The sequence below is a fragment of the Anguilla anguilla genome, chromosome 19, assembly GCF_013347855.1.
Source record: "Anguilla anguilla isolate fAngAng1 chromosome 19, fAngAng1.pri, whole genome shotgun sequence".
Lineage (NCBI taxonomy): Eukaryota > Metazoa > Chordata > Actinopteri > Anguilliformes > Anguillidae > Anguilla > Anguilla anguilla.
The window spans coordinates 18,305,312-18,325,346 of record NC_049219.1 but is presented as its reverse complement, the minus strand read 5'-3'; the positions used below and the strand labels follow the sequence as shown (position 1 = coordinate 18,325,346).

At 43.2% G+C, this 20,035-nt stretch overlaps 1 protein-coding gene across 3 annotated transcripts; it reads left to right on the top strand.

Moving 5' to 3' along the window:
• Window positions 1–2,805: 2,805 nt before the first annotated feature.
• Window positions 2,806–16,685, top strand: acss3 (acyl-CoA synthetase short chain family member 3). Of its 3 annotated transcripts, XM_035401756.1 has the most exons (16): window positions 2,806–3,403; window positions 4,147–4,291; window positions 7,266–7,454; window positions 7,899–8,033; window positions 8,868–9,008; window positions 9,579–9,659; window positions 9,775–9,870; window positions 10,392–10,543; window positions 10,782–10,885; window positions 10,983–11,078; window positions 11,628–11,691; window positions 11,891–11,972; window positions 14,210–14,332; window positions 14,692–14,791; window positions 15,371–15,546; window positions 15,811–16,685. In XM_035401756.1, the coding sequence occupies exons 1-16, from the start codon at window positions 3,003–3,005 to the stop codon at window positions 15,877–15,879; spliced, it is 2,154 nt and encodes a 717-aa protein (XP_035257647.1). In that variant the 5' UTR covers window positions 2,806–3,002; the 3' UTR covers window positions 15,880–16,685. The 3 variants fall into 3 exon arrangements, with proteins under 3 accessions (XP_035257647.1, XP_035257648.1, XP_035257649.1); XM_035401757.1 differs by lacking the exon at window positions 8,868–9,008; XM_035401758.1 differs by lacking the exons at window positions 2,806–3,403; window positions 4,147–4,291; window positions 7,266–7,454; window positions 7,899–8,033; window positions 8,868–9,008 and adding an exon at window positions 9,223–9,228.
• The last annotated feature ends 3,350 nt before the right edge of the window (window positions 16,686–20,035 follow it).

The following is a 20,035-nucleotide window of genomic DNA, read 5'->3' as shown; positions in this document are numbered from 1 at the left end:
TTATTCCTCCATCTCATTTCCAGGCCGCTACATCAGCACTCATATAATTAGATTGATACTTCATATAATGCAGCATAGTGTTGTGTTTAATGAGATTCAAATGAGTGGTTTCTGATCAAGTTTGAGAATGCAAGCAGTTTTCCTGCTCCAGTGTTTGTTTTTGATAATCTTTACCTGACTCTAAACCTCAAGTCAACATAGGCATTGAAACTGATAAAAAAAAACTGATATGACCTTTAAAGCTAACAAATATTATTCCATTCTTAGAGACTGTGTAAGGTCAGTCGCAAATTCTCCAATAAACTCAATCATGAATGGAAATTGAGATGCAGTTTGTGTATTTACTTACTTGGTAATAGTATATAACAAGAACAGTTTCTTTCCCCAAAGTCTTGACCTTCATCATAGTCATAACCTTAATTACATATCGGGTTTGTAAATGCAGCAGAATTACATTTTAATGGAAATATCGAATGTCATAGGAATTAAAGATATTACATTTTACTTCGCCTAACCAGTTTAAAAAGACTTTAATACCTTTTTCCAGATATAAATCTGCCCTGATTAGAGAGGAAAAATGAAAACTAGCATTAGCCTACTACTGGTGTTGTGGGACAGGTTTGAGAATCCTCTAAACATGATTAATAATTTTTAAAAAATGAAAAACAGCTTATAAGAATTCTGGGATTGCAATTGGCGATTTGCAACAATGTAACGCAAAATAACTGCCATACCTGAGTGTAAGGTTTGGATATCAGTAACTAATACCGCCCACAGCGAACTACTGCCTGTGAAATTCACTGTGCAGCCAAGCAGGCTCATTTTCCATGGCCTCCTGGGAAATGAGGTTCATAAATCACTTATGCATGTGTCATGGAAAATAATTGTAGGCCTATCTATAATGTGACTTTTGGGCTGAACGACTTGACTATTTTGGGAATGTTTTTTTTCCAGCATTAAAACGGAGACCATAAAGAAATACAAAATCAATATGAATGTTTTCATAGAACTGCCTGATACATATGTTCAAAGGCATAAAAGATAAGTTTAGGCTTTGTTCAGTCCATAAAGATATTTGATGGTCTCAGGTCATTTTTTTTTTAGGACAAGTCCACACAAAAGCAGGAACAGATTCAGATGACAGCTAAATGTCAACATTTCCAGAAGAAGCCAGAATGACACTTAACTACTTTCTGTCCTAAAAATGAAGGCGCATGATTTAATTGTAATTCTAATTCTATTCTTAAAAATGGCAAAGAATGGGTAATTTTACATATTAATGTAATATAGGATATCATGATCTTGAAGAGATCATCTGCTCTACATTTTAAAATTCAAATCTATCTTTGGCAACCCATGAACAATATGGAATTTACATCCAATAATCCAGTGCTTTCTGTAGTCTGATTTAGAAATACTCACACCATTAAAGAAACCTGTGTAAATGTGGTTTAACAGCCAAAATAAGTTATCAAATGTGAATTTTTTTATTTTAGCTTAAAACTCTGACTTTCTACAATTAGTGGCACAGTTAATATTAATTCAAATGAGCGCTTGGCCATTTTACAACAATATTCTTTTCTGGTTTTGGGGAAAAAGTTCAGCATTTTATCCACTATATTAAGTCATATCGCAGTAACACTTCCCAACCACTAGAGGGTACCCATTAGCCATTTCAGATCGACCGCTCATGGTTTTGTGACCAATGTGTCTGTCACTGGTGACTGCTTTGTTCTGGCATCATTATTGGCAGATGAATTCATGTATAACACTATCGCAAATTGTGTCTTTAATGAGGCTCAATCTTTCACTAAACGCCTAAGTACAAATCAAAAGCTCTTATCGCGAATCGACTTCGTCTTCCCTTCAGTTTGTCCGTTCACTGACTCACGTTCCGTATTCCAACATGTAGCCTACAGCCAAAGCTCATGGATACAAGATGATTTAACTCTGTTCGGAGCCTTTTATATTATTTTTTTTATTTTTGCCGCCTTACAATTAGCAACCAACTATGTTTTTCTTAAGTGATAAATCTTGAATAACAATAATAATTAAAGAAAGCATTTTTCACCTTGTTATTGGATGCAGGCCAAGCAGGTTGGTGAGCAGTTTAGGGAGGGACTGTGCAGGTGGGCAGGTATGGGTTAGGGAGGGGCTGTGCAGGTATCACTTTGTTACAGTAACTTTAAGGCAGCTATTTTAAATCATTTACAATTTGATAACAGAATGTTATGTAATGTACATGTAATGTAATAAATAAATGTAATGTTATCGCGCTAAACTGAAAACACTGACCGGCCTTCCCCGGTTATGTGACTAACATATGATTTAAAATTACATTATTAAAAAATATGCCCGAAATGCATCCACAATACTTCCCCCGTAATAGAGAAAGGCTGAAGAGGTATAATTGTTCTAACCAGTAGAGGGCAGTATGTGATTGTTGAGAAAGGCTTGTCAAGAGAAGTTGTGCTAAATGTCACTTGAAACACTTGAAAATAAAAGAAACCCTTCAGAAATAGAACTTCGGTGTCATGTGAAGTTACTGCACTCCCAAATACAAATATTACAGAAATACATAATACAAAAATCTACATTATAGTCTACTACACTCTACATAGAAAAATATTTTGCATCTTGTGTTTGAGTCCTAATTTATCTCTCGGCACGGTTTAACTCTGAAAAAGCCCTTTGTAGATTAACATAACTCCTGTCAGAACGGCCACCTGCTGACAGTCTTGTGCAACCCAACTCATTACATCATTCACATCCAGTTCATAGTTCGCCTTTCATGCACAATTTCCTCATTGTAACTCATTGCCAGCTCGCTTCGCTGTCTTTCGCAACCTTGTTTCCTTTTCCCAACGTGTAAAAGACATGGAGAAACTTGGGGTCCGTTTTTAGCAGTGCTGATTTTTTTTAACCGCCCCGTCAACGGGCGATTTTTTAAATAAGATTTTTTATTTTATTTTATTTTATTTACAATAAAACACGCTATCGACATGCAAGTTTTTAAACCAATGATGTTAAACAGTTTATTTTTTAATAATACTATCGGCCGTGGAAAGTACATTGCTACCATCAGGGATGCAAAACTGATCGGTAGCATGCGGTACTGGTGCGGGAAAAGTCGGGATCTGGGAACGGCAAAAGTCTTAGTAGGTTCCTGGAAAGATTGCAGGAGCGTGTTTGTGGTGCAGAGTGGATTTGCCATCAGCAGTCGATGTGTGCAGGTCTCTTCGCAAAGCCGTAAACCAGCTGCGGTAGCGGACGCCTATGAGCAGGCTTTCCGTAGCGCACGAGACACTCCTGAAGTCTTCTGGAGCAAAGCCGCAGAAAACATCAGCTGGTTTGAGACCTGGAGACAAACTCTGGATATCGGTAATCCAGTATCACCGAAATGGTGAGACAAAAATATAAGATGCACTAATATGCCGCACATTTAAGTCGCTTATTTCGAACTTTAATTCCAGCTTTATGGAAAAAAAAAACTATAACATACTATTTTATTAATTTTATTCTTTCCCAAAATGAAATTGTGTCTATTTGGTCCTTTGCCGATTTGCAGTTTCGTCTTTTCATTTTCCCCTTTATCTCGTCGAATAGTTTTTCGGTAATTCGTAAGCAATTTTGAAAGGTGTCAAAGTTTTGGCTTCTTTGGCAGATTACGGCACGTTAGGTTTAGGTCACATTGACGGCTGGTCTAATGCCCTAACTGTTCTGATGCAGTTCAAATGTTAAATACTCATCCAGATCCCTAAGATTGGACCAAAACTTAAACGGAATAAAATTGAGGGTTGGCAATGGACGCGGGGTCAACTTTGCGCTATATTTTCTCTCCAAAACACCCTTGCTATAGATACCAGGTGTGCAAACACTGCATGAATATTGGTGAAAATGCATGTCTTGTTTATAATCTACAGGGTTGAACTGTTTGTCCTATGTGTTTGATGGTCGTGTTTTACAAAGAGAATCTTCTTTAAATTAAAGCTGATGAGTAAAAACTGTTAGGATTATCAATGAGGTAAATTAAAAGAAATATGATAAACACACAGTGTCACAGAGAACTGGTTTTCACACATTTGTCATAATTAATATACCACAAGCGTGATGCGAAAGTGATGCGGCTTATTTTTTGTGCTCTAGGTTTGTCGGAGCAAAACTAAATGTTTGCTACAATGCTGTGGACCGGCATGTTGCGAACGGACTTGGGGACCAGACCGCTATTATTCACGATAGTCCAGTTACTGAGACAAAGTGCTTCATCTCGTATAATGAGCTGAAGGAACAGGTAATGATGTGCAGTTTAGCTGTGTGTGCGGCGTCCAATGTGTCCGCATGGAAGAGGCCTAATGTGAATGTGGGTGCCTCTGAAGTCGGCTAACCCGGATAACTTGCATGTTTGTTTATTCTCTGTCTGTGAGAGAACGCAATACTTCCTCCATCAGTTCCTAAGAAATAGACCTGTTGTTCAAGGTAAATTGCTCAAGGTAAATTTATTGTTCAAGGTAAAGATTTATTGTCCTAAGAAATAGATTTATTGTAAAAAGTAAATTTGGGAAAACAAACGAACGCGTCTAAATTCACCCTTTTTTAGCGAATCACAAATGTGTTGATTAACTGTGAGTTGGTAGGAAACAGGCTGTGCATTTTAATCAGCAGTCCAGCACAAGGCCTGATTGTATTGCCCAGCCGTGCTGCACACAAAGGCGGTGGTGCCTGCGGTACAAAGTGCGGGCTGCTGGAACCCCGTCCCTTTATACTGCAGTCCAGTCCGGTCGTTAAATCTCCTGAGTGCTCTGTGCGATAGAGCACCAGGGTAGAGACTCTTCTCCTGTTTTCCCCCTTGGCCTGTCTTGAGCAAGTTTATTTACAGCAGATTCTACACCAATTCACCTGTCTATATATATATAATATATATATATATATATATATATACAGTGGGGTCCAAAAGTCTGAGACCACTAGTCAAGATATTTCTATTTTGCATTTGTTTTGAATGTAATACTAATTCTTTCATTACAAATGATAATATCAGCTTAACAATTTGAGTGAAAAGTTGAATTTTTGAAAAATGTACATGAACTTCAGAATATCTTCGTATTTGGTATGTCCCCCTTTTGCTTTAATGACAGCATGCACTCGAGCTGGCATGGACTCCACACGTTTGTGCATAACCTGATGACCCATGTTATCCCAGCATGATTTGACAATGTTCCAAAGAGCTTCTTGTGATGTTACAGAATGCATGGCTTTCTCAGCCTTTTCTAAGTGCCCCCATAAATGTTCAATGGGGTTGAGGTCAGGTGACTGTGGAGGAAAGTCCATGACAGTCAGGACTCCTTGGACTTCTTTGGTCTTCAAGTAGTTCTTGCAAAGCTTTGAGGTGTGTTTGGGGTCATTATCCTGCTGCAGTATGAATCCTTCTCCACAAAGATGCAAACCAGAGGGTATAGCATGTCTCTGAAGAATGGAGTGGTACTTCTCCTTGGTCAGGGTGTAGTCAATTTGGTGCAGGTGTCCAACTCCAGAGTAGGCAAAACACCCCCAGACTTGAATATTCCCACCACCATGTTTCACTGTGAGTTTGATACACTGCGGTATCATTCTCTCTCCTGTTCATCTCCTTACATACACCCTTCTGTTATTGCCATAAATCTCAAACTTGGATTCATCAGTAAATAGGACTTTTTTCCAGTCATCCACTGAAATGCTGGTATTTATTAGCCCACCCCAAGCGTTTGGCCCTGTTTCCCCTCCTGAGAAGTGGTTTAGAAACTGCTACTCGTCCTCTGAGACCACTACAAGACAGCCTTCTTTTGACAGTACTTTTGCTGATTGGAGTCTTGCGTTCTTTATTTAGCAAATTTTGTATCTGTGATGAAGTTGCTTTTCTATCTCTCAGGGAACTAAGCTTGATGTATTGATCTTCTGATGGTGTGGTCATTTTTGGTCTTCCTGATCGTTTTTTGGATACAACTGATCCAGTTTCTGCAAAGCGTTTTAGAGTTCCATGCACTGCCCTCTTAGAAACCTTTAGTCTAGCCATGATTTGACGCTGAGAAAGCCCCTCTTTGCTTAGAATAACAATTTGACTTCTGACACTTTCACTTAGTTCTGATGCCATGTTTCCCACTATCACAATGCTGCTTAGTAAGCAATGATTTGCTGGAAACTTGAGGCACAGCCATATTTATAACAGGTGAACACTGGCTGCAAGTTGAGTTACTTGAACGAGCCTCTGATGAGTAGATCAAATCCACCTGTCATCTGAACGCATGCTTCAATGGAAGGGATACAACTCAAGGAAATCTGACCTTTTGTACTTTATACAAGTATTTGTATAAATAGTAGTATAATAGTATAAGTATAAATTTGCTTAAATTTGATTGCTGACCTAGAAATAGTGCATAATCTTAAATATTTCTTCTTCATTTTACATGTAATAACTTCTTGTGATTTTAAATGTTTCTGAATCCTCAAACTTTCTGATTATTTCCAGGTTTACGTGAAAATATTATAGATTTTCAATGTGGTCTCAGACTTTTGGACCCCACTGTATATATATAGCTTTTTTGTAAAACGGTCAAAATGTTTTTTTTTGATATTGCAACTTAGTTTTTCTGAAAACATATAATTGTGCCTAAAGCTGAGTACAGGCTGAGAAACTGAGTCTGTTTAAAGTGTTAATGTTGTTCTGTGCTGACTATCACATTCTGCAGAATCACCTTTAACCTTTGACCTCTGCAGTCCACAGTGCACAAGTGACACAACCATAAATTCTTTAGACTCGCTGGATTCCAGTCGCCATGTTCTTCCAGTCTCCCTACTGCGGAAGCTTAGGCATCCCAAATGGATGCATCTTCTGTTCATTTAAAGGTGTGACTGAGTAAAACGCTGTGGCAATGGGCGCTCTCTCCTGTAGTGGAGCACAAAGTTGCCCTGTACCTGAGAAGCAGAGGGGAGGGAGGAGCGCTGGAGCAGGGGTGTGGTGAGCGTGTAGGGTCTGTGATGATGAAGATGATGTTGGGTCTGCAGTCCCGCATGCTGATGGTGGCCTGGTTAATGGTGCTGGGCTGAGGGGGGAGCGGGGAGGAGCAGGGAGGACCCCCCCCCACCCCTCCCTTCATCTGTATTATAGTCATGAAAATAAATAGATAAGTAAATGTTACTGATGCACAAATAAATGCAGCTGATTCACAGTGAGATTAATGTGTTTATTTATGAGAGGATAATGCCCCCATGCCCCTGGCCCCTGCCCACAGGTGTCGCGGCTGGCAGGGGTCTTGGTCAGGCAGGGGGTAAGGAAGGGAGACCTGGTGGTGATCTACATGCCCATGGTGCCCCAGGCCATGTTCGCCATGCTGGCCTGTGCCAGGATAGGAGCGACCCACAGCCTCATCTTCGGAGGCTTCGCCTCGAAAGAGCTGTCCGTCCGCATCGACCATGCCAAGGTGCGGTCTGCAGCGCCCCCTACCGTGCTCAGTGTACAGACCAGCAATGGGAAATACCGCAAATATAATTATCGAATGCAATAACAGTCATGGCCACCATATGGTGCATTATATTTCCTATTTCCTATATTTCCTTTCATCTTTTTCTTTTTAATTACACCTAAGCGTTTAGTAACCAGCCAAATTAAAGAGGCTGCATGAAATGCTTCTGAGGGGAAAAATGTAACCGCCGTTATCTGTTGGTTGTTGATAAGACACCAATCAGCACCAAGGTCGTACTACCATGTGATCATGTGATGTGTTTTTGTCAAACACATGGAGTAGTGAGGCCTTGCTGCTGATTGGTCATGTAATGAAGCTGTGCATAGTGCTGTTTGTGTACATGTTGAGGTGTGGAGTTGGCATAGCCTTGCAGGGTGTTGTAAATGCCATTTTGCCTCTCAGCCTAAAATATTGGTGACTGCTACCTTCGGCATCGAACCAGGCAGAAGAGTGGAGTACATCCCTCTGGTGGAGAAAGCCCTGGAGCTCAGCACACACAAACCCCAAAACGTACTCATCTATAACCGCGACAACACGGTAAGACTAATCTATAACCACACCAACACGGTAGGACTAATCTATAACCACACCAACACAGTAAGACTAATCTATAACCACGACAACACAGTAAGACTAATCTATAACCACACCGACACAGTAAGACTAAGCTATAACCATGACAACACAGTAAGACTAATCTATAACCACACCGACACAGTAAGACTAATCTATAACCACGACAACACAGTAAGACTAATCTATAACCACACCAACACAGTAAGACTAATCTATAACCACGACAACACAGTAAGACTAATCTATAACCACACCAACACAGTAAGACTAAGCTATAACCACACCAACACAGTAAGACTAAGCTATAACCACACCGACACAGTAAGACTAAGCTATAACCACACCGACACAGTAAGACTAATCTATAACCACACCGACACAGTAAGACTAATCTATAACCACACCGACACAGTAAAACTAATCTATAACCACACCGACACAGTAAGACTAAGCTATAACCACACCAACACAGTAAGACTAAGCTATAACCACACCGACACAGTAAGACTAATCTATAACCACGACAACACAGTAAGACTAAGCTATAACCACACCGACACAGTAAGACTAATCTATAACCACACCAACACGGTAGGACTAATCTATAACCACACCAACACAGTAAGACTAATCTATAACCACACCGACACAGTAAGACTAATCTATAACCACACCAACACAGTAAGACTCTTATCAGTGTTGACCTGTGCTCGGTACGCACCGGCTGATTGGCTCATTTTGAACAGTGTTGACCTGTGCTCAGTACGCACCGGCTGATTGGCTCATTTTGAACAGGAGAAGGTGAGGAGGCATCCTGGCTTCACTTTGGACTGGGAGGAAGAGCTGGCCTGTGCTCATCCTCATGACTGTGTGCCTGTTCCTGTTGATCACCCACTTTATGTCCTGTACACCTCCGGCACCACGGGGACCCCAAAGGTGATAGCCCTGTCCCCCCTATGAAAAGCACAGGTACCCCAAAGGTGATAGCCCTCTCCCCCCTATGAAAAGCACAGGTACCCCAACGGTGATAGCCCTGTCCCCCCTATGAAAAGCACAGGTACCCCAAAGGTGATAGCCCTGCCCCCCCTATGAAAAGCACAGGGACCCCAAAGGTGACAGCCCTGCCCCCCCTATGAAAAACACAGGGACCCCAAAGGTGACAGCCCTGCCCCCCCTATGAAAAACACAGGGTGCTTCTGTACTGCACTGTGGGGTTGCGGTTGAGCTGTTAAAGAGAACATGGTTAAGTGTGTTCTCCCCAGGGCAGTGTGAGCTCGGTGAGTGTGTGTGTTCCCCCCAGGGCAGTGTGAGCTCAGGGTGAGTGTGTGTGTTCTGGTGTGTGTGTGTGTTCTCCCCAGGGCAGTGTGAGCTCAGGTTAAGTGTGTGTGTTCTCCCCAGGGCAGTGTGAGCTCAGGATGAGTGTGTGTGTTCTGGTGTGTGTGTTCTCTCCAGGGCAGTGTGAGCTCAGGGTGAGTGTGTGTGTTCTGGTGTGTGTGTTCTCCCCAGGGCATTGTGCGGGACACGGGTGGCTACACAGTGATGCTGAACTGGACCATGTCGGGGGTGTATGGACTGAGGCCTGGGGAGGTGGGCCATTAAGCTTCCTGTTTGAGCACATGGTTGGTACGGTGAGGAGCGGTGACATTAGCTCACACACTGCCTATCGGGCCCCTGCCCCCACCCCCCCCGCCCTCTTTCTCAGGTGTGGTGGGCGGCATCAGACCTGGGCTGGGTGGTTGGTCACTCTTACATCTGTTACGCCCCCCTTCTCCATGGCAACACCACAGTTCTGTATGAGGTAAGCACGTCTCCTCATTTCCTGTATGGATTTACATGGTGTCCTCTTTCTGGTCATGATTCTGTGGTCTGGTCTTGCCTTGCCTTCTCAGCTCTAGTTTTTTATAGTCTTCTCACCAAGATCCAGTCTCCTAACTCTGTGGTGTGCGTGTGTGTGTGTGTGTGTGTGTGTGGGGTCTGGTTGGTTCAGTGTCTCATCTGAAGGAAGGTGTTTCCTACGCTGGTTTCTCTTGTGGCAGTCTCTCGCTCAGTGACAGTGAGTCGTTGTGTGGTTTCTCTTGTGGCGGTCTCTCGCTCAGTGACAGTAAGTCGTTGTGTGGTTTCTCTTGTGGCGGTCTCTTGCTCAGTGACAGTGAGTCATTGTGTGGTTTCTCTTGTGGCGGTCTCTCGCTCAGTGACAGTGAGTCGTTGTGTGGTTTCTCTTGTGGCGGTCTCTCGCGCAGTGACAGTGAGTCATTGTGTGGTTTCTCTTGTGGCGGTCTCTCGCTCAGTGACAGTGAGTCATTGTGTGGTTCTCCGCAGGGTAAGCCCGTGGGCACCCCCGATGCCGGTGCGTTTTTCCGCGTGCTGTCGGAGCACGCCGTGACCGCCATGTTCACCGCTCCCACTGCCATACGGGCCATCCGCCAAATAGACCCCCAGGCCTCCGCTCAGACCCGCTATCCACGCCCCAGGTACACCTGACCCTGAACCCCCACCTACCACCCAGGTACACCTCCCCTAAAACCCCACCTACAACCCAGATACACCTGCCCCTAAACCCCCACGTACAACCCAGATACACCTGTCCCTGAATGCCTCCCACAACCAGCTGCTGGTGTGTGGTTGTCAGGTGACTAAGCCTCCGGCTGCTTATTGGTGTGTGGTTGTCAGGTGACTTAGCCTCTGGTTTCTGATTGGTCTGTCCTCCAGGATGCGAACCCTGTTCCTGGCAGGCGAGCGTTGTGACGTGGAAACTCTGGACTGGGCTAAGAGGAGCTTTGGGGTGCCTGTGCTGGACCACTGGTGGCAGACTGGTGAGCGAGTCAGGGTTAGGGTTAGGGTTTTTAACCTTCCCCAGGCTGGGACTGGCTGTATTTCTCATTGCATGTTTCTCCTGTTCTCTGCTGACAGAGTCAGGATCTGCCATTACGGCCACCTGTATTGGCCTCGGGAACTCTCTGTCGCCCCCTCCTGGGCAAGCAGGCAAGCCTGTACCAGGGTACAATGGTGAGTGCAGTGCTTCACAGGAACTATGGCAGCCATTTCCTGCCACAAACAATTAGCAAGCAACCACATCCAACTTACATTATCTTTTATTTTGAATAATCTTTTTTATCCAAATACACAACAAGGATGGGTTGAACTTTAAAAGGGTTGCATAAAATGCACAGAGCTTAATCTGCAGGAACAGTTTATTGCATAAGGAATGACTGTTGGAGCTGAGTATGTCAGCAGTATGTGAGTGCAGGTAGATAAAACAGAGCTATAGCTGTGAGCTCTGAATGACATACAGGAGTGACTTACAAATCAACGATTATAGCACTGCAAAAACAAAAGCATTCAGTCATCAGTCATTTTAATGACTATTCACTTATGATTATTCATTGCAGTCTACCTTTTGTCACTTGGCATTGGTGTAAGAATAGTTTTTATAATGTTGCAAATCCCGGTGCCATATGGTGTTATGGAAGGTGACATCACTCGTAAAAGAGCTGCAGCCAGACGCGCTGCCTTCTATGAACCTGTTAACCTACAGAGCTGCTCCTGCTCTTTCAGTCACTGTGATCGACGATGACATGCAGGAAGTGAAACCGAGGACTCTGGGAAATATTGTCATAAGGTACAATATCATGGTGTGTGTGTGTGTGTGTGTGCATGTGTGATTTTCATGCCCCCACCTATGATATATATATAAACTGTCTTCAAACCATTGAGTTATCCTGGAGATTTTGAACTGCTGGGAGACTGCGCACCTTTGCCATCAGAAAGAGGACAGTTCATCATCATCATCTCTCTCTTTATTTCCCATGATTCACCAGGCTCCCCCTGCCTCCGGGGTCAGCTCTGTCTCTCTGGCAGAACCATCAGCTGTTTGAGAAACTCTACTTCACCAAGTTCCCTGTATGTACATCCCTCCATTCTGCCCAGTCCACTTTCATGTGTTCTGCCACAGAGTTTTCAGAGAAAGCAGCTTAAAGAGTGTTACAGTTTGTAGTCCTGAAACCCGGAAGTAAGTTCGCATTTTTGTGCAATGGGTTCCCTTGTCAGATTTCCAATGCATTTTCCCCAGACATTTAGCCGAAAATGAGGTCTGTGGTGAACGTACGCCTAAGAGAGCTTCTACGAGATAAATTGCACCCATTACTACCACCGCCGCGAATTTCGAAGCAGGTATGTGCTTTTAAAAGTAAGCTGCTATATTGAAACTACAACAACAGTCGCTTTCTGGCAACCGCCACTCTAGTTTCCATACTAGCCCGTCTGCACGCGACAACCGTTGTAGTTTCAACAGAGCAATTTGTTAGCAACTTACTTTTTTTAAGCACATAACGACTTCGAAATTTACGTCTGAGATATTTAAGAATGTAATTTATCTAGTAGAACAAAACGTGAAACTGTCTTTGGCATACGTTAACCACAGATCTTATTTTCGACAGAAAACTAAATGTCTATGAGAAGAATGAATTGGAAATTTGCCGAGGGATGACATAGCGGAAGTAACTCCCGAGTTGGCCTACAAAAATACGTAATCACTGTAACACTCTATTAACGCCCTCCTGTGGGCGATTGTGAGAATACATTATGAACACGGTGACCAAGTCTATTTGCGCCCTCCTGTGGGCGATTGTGAGAATACATTATGAACATGGTGACTAGGTATATGAGCGCCCTCCTGTGGGAGATTGTGAGAATACACTATAAAGGCGAATAGGTGGTGAACGCAACTGAATGATATGAAACGGACGTAACCGCTTCTTTCTCTTGCCGAAGTTTCAGCGACCAAATGGCGTCCAGTGCCCCGAACATCAGATTTCCCATCGGCTAAACTAAGGGGTTAACAGTCATATTGTTAACCCAGTTATACCCATAATACATAGAAGAATAAAAATCAACGTGTGATTTTACTCGAAACGATTTATAACCAAGTTCTAGCCCAGTTGTACTGATGGGACGCCATATTGGTTTCTGCAACTCCTCCCGCTTCTGTAGTTCTAAGCTATTAACGCCTAAATTCACGGTTGAGATGTTAATGGGTGTAATATATCTACTTTATTTATAGAGAAACCTTCTGCGACATACTTTAACCACAGACCTTATTTTCGACAGAAAACGAAATGCTTATGAGAAATGAATTGGAAATTTGCCGAGGGAACCCATAGCGGAAGTAACTCCCAAGTTGGCCTACAAAAATACGTAATCACTGTAACACTCTATTAACGCCCTCCTGTGGGCGATTGTGAGAATACATTATGAACATGGTGACTAGGTATATGAGCGCCCTCCTGTGGGGGATTGTGAGAATACACAATAAACGCGGCGACTAAATTTATTTGCGCCCTCCTGTGGGAGATTGTGAGAATACACCATAAACACGGTGACCAAGTCTATTTGCGCCCTCCTGTGGGAGATTGTGAGAATACACTATACAGGCGAATAGGTGGTGAACGCAACTGAATGATATGAAACGGACGTAACCGCTTGCTTCTCTTGCCGAAGTTTCAGCGACCAAATGGCGTCCAGTGCCCCGAACGTCAGTTTCCCCATCGGCTAAACTAAGGGGTTAACAGTCATTATGTTAACCCAGTTATACCCATAATACACATAAGAATAAACATCAGTAAAATGAAGTTTTACTCGACACGATTATAACCAAGTTCTAGCCCAGTTGTATGAGCGCCCTCCTGTGGATGGTTGTGAGAATACACAATAAACATGGTGACTAGGTGTATTAGCGCCCTCCTGTGGGAGATTGTGAGAATACACTATTACGGTCTATTCATGGAAAAAACATTTTTCTGTTCCTAATCTAAATTTAATTTCGGAAGTATGGGCGTTAAAATGTTCTGTTTTTTTGTGTCAGGAGATTATTCTTTTTTTTGTTATAAAAATGTAATTGCTTAAATTTACAATGGTTTTTCCTAAACCGTATTTTTACGTCAGTACAGTAAGTTTGTGAAGTAACTGTTTTGTGGTAATACTGCGTCCACTAGTGGTGTTAGTAAAGAAGCTATCGATTCATTGTTTGAAACATGAACGTTACTGATGTGTTGTATTTATGCAGTGCGCAGTATTATCTGAACTCAGTGGAGTGTATGTTTGGTTTTAATCCACATCCACACTTTGTCATCTCTCCGTAGGGATATTATGACACTATGGATGCGGGCTTTGTGGATGAGGAAGGTTATTTGTATGTTATGTCCAGATCTGATGATGTCATCAACGTGGCTGGCCACAGGCTGTCGGCAGGGGCTCTGGAGGAGGTGCCTGTTCAAATTTTAAATGTGTCATTTTTATTTGACGTGTGTCAATTCAGAGAAGAGTAAGTGCGCTTCTGAACTCACCCCAAACCTGAGGGTGGAGGTTAAATGGCTGGGTGTGCTAGCTGTGGGCTTGTACAGGTGTGATATCAGGTGTGTAGTTGTGCTGCATGTGTGATAATCAGGTGTGTGTTTGTGCTACAGGTGTGATATCAAGTGTGATACTCATGTGTATGTTTGTGTTACAGGTGTGATATCAGGTGTGATTTGTGCTGCAGGTGTGATATCAGGTGTGATTTGTGCTGCAGGTGTTACAGGTGTGATTTGTGCTGCAGGTGTTTCAGGTGTGATTTGTGTTGCAGGCCATCCTGCAGCACCCTGCAGTCGGGGACTGTGCGGTGGTGGGACTGGAGGACTCTCTGAAGGGCCACATTCCCCTGGCTCTCTGTGTGCTGAAAAAAGGTGGGAAACATCAAACACACTGGAATCTGCTGTCTGTATACAAAGAAACCTGTGTGTGTGTGTGTGTTTGTGCGTGGTACAGTTTGTATATGTAATGCGCATGATACTGTATGTAATATGCAGTGTTTCCCAGGTGTGTAATGTGTGTATGATCCGCTACTGTGTGTCTGTGTGCAGGTGTGTAATGTGTGTATGATCCGGTCCTGTGTGCGTCTGTGTGCAGGTGTGCAATGTGTAATGTGTGTATGATGTGCGTCTGTGTGCAGGTGTGTAATGTGTGTATGATGTGCGTCTATGTGCAGGTGTGCAATGTGTGTAATGTGTGCAGGTGTGTAATGTGGTCTTGTGTGGGTCTGTGTGCAGGTGTGTAATGTGTGTATGATGTGTGTCTGTGTGTAGGTGTGTAATGTGTGTATGATGTGCGTCTGTGTGCAGGTGTGTAATGTGTGTATGATGTGCGTCTGTGTGTAGGTGTGTAATGTGTGTATGATGTGCGTCAGTGTGTAGGTGTGTAATGTGTGTATGATGTGCGTCTGTGTGCAGGTGTGTAATGTGTGTATGATGTGCGTCTGTGTGCAGGTGTGCAGCAGGACCCTGAGGACATTGTGGCGGGCGTTGTCAGGCTGGTCAGAGACAGCATCGGGCCGGTGGCAGCGTTCCGGAGGGTGCTGTTCGTTGGGAGCCTCCCCAAAACTCGCTCTGGAAAAATCCCCCGTTCTACCCTCTCCGACCTGGTGAACAGGAAGCCCTATAAGGTTAACTTCCTGCTCGTATCCAAGCAACAACTGACCTTTAGGATGAGTCACAGTCACCTACTGAATCCTTTTATTTTATTTAACCTTCATTTAACCAGGAACAACCCTCTGAGATGGAAATCTCTTTTCTAAGGGGGACCTGAGATGAGGGTGGGGTGTACAGGGGAGCCGGGGAGAGCACAATCACGCCCCCCGAAAGCAATGTGTGCTCCCTTTAGCGCTAAAGCTGACGCACTGCTTCTCCATCTCTCTCTGATCGCCCAGATCACTCCCACCATCGAGGATGCAGAGGTGTTCAAGGCCATCGAGAAGACTGTGAGGGAGAGGCTGTGATTGGCCCAGCCCAAGCCCCCCCGGAGAGACCAGGTCTGCAGAGAGGGTTAGGGTTAGCCCCACCCCCCCCCCACCTCGCCGAGAGGGCCGAACGTGTATTCAGAAATGTGGAGGGAAAGCATCAAATTCAAAACACGGAGTACATCTTATTGGGAAAGGCATGGTTTTAAAGACTGTGAAACTGGACTGGCGTGACTGAGGCGTGTAAAGGCACAGAAGCCGTGTGCCTCTAATGTGCAGCAAGGGATGTGGGTTACAGTACGATTACACTAAATTTGCATGATCGCTTACTATCGATCATATCAATGAATGAAAAGCAATATGATGATGAATGAAAAGCAATATGATGATAAATGAAAGAAGAGCACTTGAGTCTGAAATCCTCATTAAGACCAATGTGAGCCCTGCTATGTTGTGTGTGTGTGTCCAAACACTTCCTGTTAGTATTGGAATTTTTGGACATCGAAGCCTCTTACTGATACTTTTTCAGATCCAGTGTGCCCGTTTATCGCAGAGATAAGTGGGGAAGGGGTGCATATCTGTACCCAGTGGAAGCTGGGTTTTTATTTCTCTCAGTGGTGTATTTTATAAATGGGTGTACGGTGTATTGGCCGTTTATATTCACTAAATCTGACCATTCCAAATGTGCCACATCACTTTGAAATAGCTTTTTTAACAGTTTACAAATAAAAACCATTCCATACCAACACTGTGGTCAGCTAGTTATATACAAAGTAAAGGATTCTTTGTAGCATATTTTAATTTGATTTGTGTAAAATAGTAAAAAATACTTAACTTTTCTTTTAGACCCGGTGTGCATAAGGGTTTCCTTGTTTCCTAAGTTGAAAATCCCAGGTTAACGGACATGGGCTGTGAGCTACAGAAGCCAAAGGCAAATCCTCTAAAGCACTTCAATCAAACATCCACTTATAGAGGCTGGTCTTTATTATGCTTGTGAGTAAAATGTGCATTTATGTTAAACTTAAAAAGGATTATTAAGGTGATGATGCCAGTATGTCAACTGCTGCAAAATCTGTGCCAACTAAAAAAGCCAAACTATTCAGTCCAAATGCATCTGATGGACCTGTGTCTATGTCCTATGATAGTAGGAATCCTGTTTAAATGTAGCATTTATAGCTGGGTCTGAAGGGCTCATCAGCCCTGGATTAACCTTAGACAGAGGCTTTTCCATGTAAATCTTGCATCATAGGTACCTGCATCCTAAGTATTGCTAATTAGGCTCTTCAAACTGGGGAGCTCCCATTGGCTCTGCCCTTGTAAAACCACCTTTAAAGAACAGTACCCAAGACCCATTTGTTCTTAACAATTTTAGAACTGAAATTTTCTCTGTGCTCTGATAATCAATCTGATGGTTTCATGTAGTCATGATTTACAAGGCATTCAAATTCATGCACATCTCTGAGAGCAGCTGAATGCGTTCCTTTATTTACCCTTTTTATTTATCTGTAAGGGACCATGTGCAATTACAGCATACATTTCTACAGCTGAAATCTCATGCATCATTGCAGATAAAGCAAAAAAAAGGTCCCTTGGTGGGTGTACAACAATAACACTCATCATATACACAGCACAGTGTCACCAAAAAATACTGCAATACCTAAGACACTGGAAAGGTCATAAAAGAAATCACAGAAATGGTCAAATTGAGCATCGCTGAAGTACAAAACACAGTTGCTGTTTTAGGGGCTTGCTGTAGAGAGTCTTGCTGTTTTACTAGCTGTAGAGTTACTCAGCTAGCTGATGACATCTTGGTTTCTGTTGTTGTACACATTGCTTCTACCAAAACAAGTTTTAGTTTCATGCGACTGGTATGAATTACAGTAGAATGCACACACAAAAACAGCAGTTATTTAATAAGTGATCGTTAATGTGGATTTGATATCCAACTGGCACCATCCAGGGGCTCCTATTGCTATGTCCCATTCCGTCACACACGGCTACCTTCTCCAGATAACATAATTGGGGCATCTTACGCATGATTGGCTGACAAGAAGGGCTGTGGCCGGTAACACAGTGCAATGAGGTTCCTGTTTATTTTGTTACTGCGCTCCAGTCGAAGCACTTCAGCTGCAGCCCAGACCTGTTTCGCTGGACACAGCACTGCTCCAGGACCCCAGAAGGTTGGGAAGCCATTTCTCTCCTGACACCTTGTGGCAGGCTGTGGTACTGCAGTCATAAGACACACCTGCAGGTTACCTGATTGTGTTGCAGTACTGGAACTCCAAATGGTGCTTGTGGAAGATGCAGAACAGGGAATAGTGAAGGGACTAGTGAAGGGACTAGTTAGAGCAGGCCAAGTAAATCAATTCTATTAAACAGTTTTCCAACAATACCGCTCAGACAACAACATAAACTGTGCAACTAAAATATATGACAAGCACTGATCTCGCCATTTCACTGATCTCCCCATTAGTCTTTAGGGATGATTTTGACTATGGTTTGTGTGTGCTGGCAGTAAACGGTCTCCATTGAATATGAGCTCATAATTGTCATATTATAGGGGGGGGGGGTGTTTTTTTGTGTTACAATTTCTTGTGTAACTCATGTTGTTCTGCACAGCTACTCTCAATTTAAGAATGTTAAAGCACCGTTTTCTGAAATTTCTTTCTTAACAGGCTTTGAGAAAGTGGACTGAAATTGGATTTCATAAGCTCCAGGGTGTGGACCCACACTCACTATTCAGCATGTAGGCATTGTTAGAATCTTATCCTTGTTGTATAAATAGCAAACGGATGCTATATCCATTGCTAATTGTCACACATGTTAGTCCCATCAGTAATTCTGAAGCAAAATGAACAATGTTCAATGCATCATATAGACAGTGCTTATCACTATGCTCCAGAACATTCACCACATTCAGGGATTATCCATGGATTTTAAGAGAACCTGATTTCCCATTAAAGCTGAAAATACGTTTGCTACTCAATCTCCCCACTCCCCAATTAATTTTCATTGCTGTGAATTAGATCTCAGAATTATTATCTTGATTAAACATGTGTGGAATATTAATAACATGAAAGAGTGATGATATTATGTAAAGACAGTGGATATGTAAATGGGTCATGTATAACAGGCAGTAAAAGCTAATTATTACACTGCCATGGCTGAGAGAGTCCTCTGTGACTTTGACAGAAGGCTGGTTGTTCGGGTTTGTTTTGGTGGTGGGGGTGGGGATGGGGGTGGGGGGCTTTATTGACAGAGACAGGTAAACTTTCTGTTTCCATGGGCTGTGGTGTCTAAGGTGATTAAGCATGGATACGCAGGGGGAACGGATCATCCTCTAATGGCTACAGCGAGTAGGAGCGCATGCTCCAGGGTTCGGATCACTGAAAAGCAAAGTGAGCAAATGCAGATAATTTCACTGCACGTCAAACCTGTGGTGAGAGCTAATTAAGAACCAAGAACTTCACAGAACTGCAGAAAGTCGGGTACAGTGGAGGGGTTGCAGCAAGCAAACCCCACTTCACACTGGCCAATGCATGGCTTCACACCTAGTGGTGCAAAGAGGGCATCCTCTGGACCACAGAGCAGTGGTTAAACCTGATACGATCAGCTGAATCATCCTTAAAACTGTTCTCAGAGGATTTAACTCTCAATAGTGGAGGGTTGTGGTGGTGGTTCTGTATCAGTGTGCATTGCATTCTCCTGGCATGATTTGGGTGCACCCACACCCTTACATATCAAGATAGATGACTAGTGAGATAACTTTTATTGAAGCTATTCTCTTAACACTTTGTCCAAAATCAAGACTCAAGTTTTTGTTTATTTCACTTTGGCCACCAGCCTATTTTTTCTGAACATACAGAAAAATATAGAATTCACAGACAAAACACCTCTTTGGTACCTGTTGCTATCCAGTCTGAGAACAATTGAGGTACGGTACTTTCCGTTTCCAGCCTCTTTTGAAATAAATCGATCTATGCAGAAGTCTCATCGAGTTCATCGGTAAATCAGTCAAAGGCGAGTAATGTCATCAGCAGGAGGTTTCAGAATTTTATCCTCAAATTCAACAGAACAGGAAGCTGGTTTTCAGCGATTTCTGATTGACAATGCCAGAAACCAGTAGCGGAACCGCATCCCTTTGTATAGGCGTAGGCCCCCGCCCCTGCCCGGAAGCGCAGCGCAGCTCCACATT

Bases quoted from the DNA above. Each gene is read 5' to 3' on its own strand.
- acss3 (XM_035401756.1), top strand. From the start codon at position 3,003: ATGCAAGTTTTTAAACCAATGATGTTAAACAGTTTATTTTTTAATAAT. The intron at 10,544-10,781 runs GTACACCTGACC...TCTGTCCTCCAG, and splicing joins ACCCGCTATCCACGCCCCAG to GATGCGAACCCTGTTCCTGG. The intron at 11,692-11,890 runs GTACAATATCAT...ATGATTCACCAG, and splicing joins CTGGGAAATATTGTCATAAG to GCTCCCCCTGCCTCCGGGGT.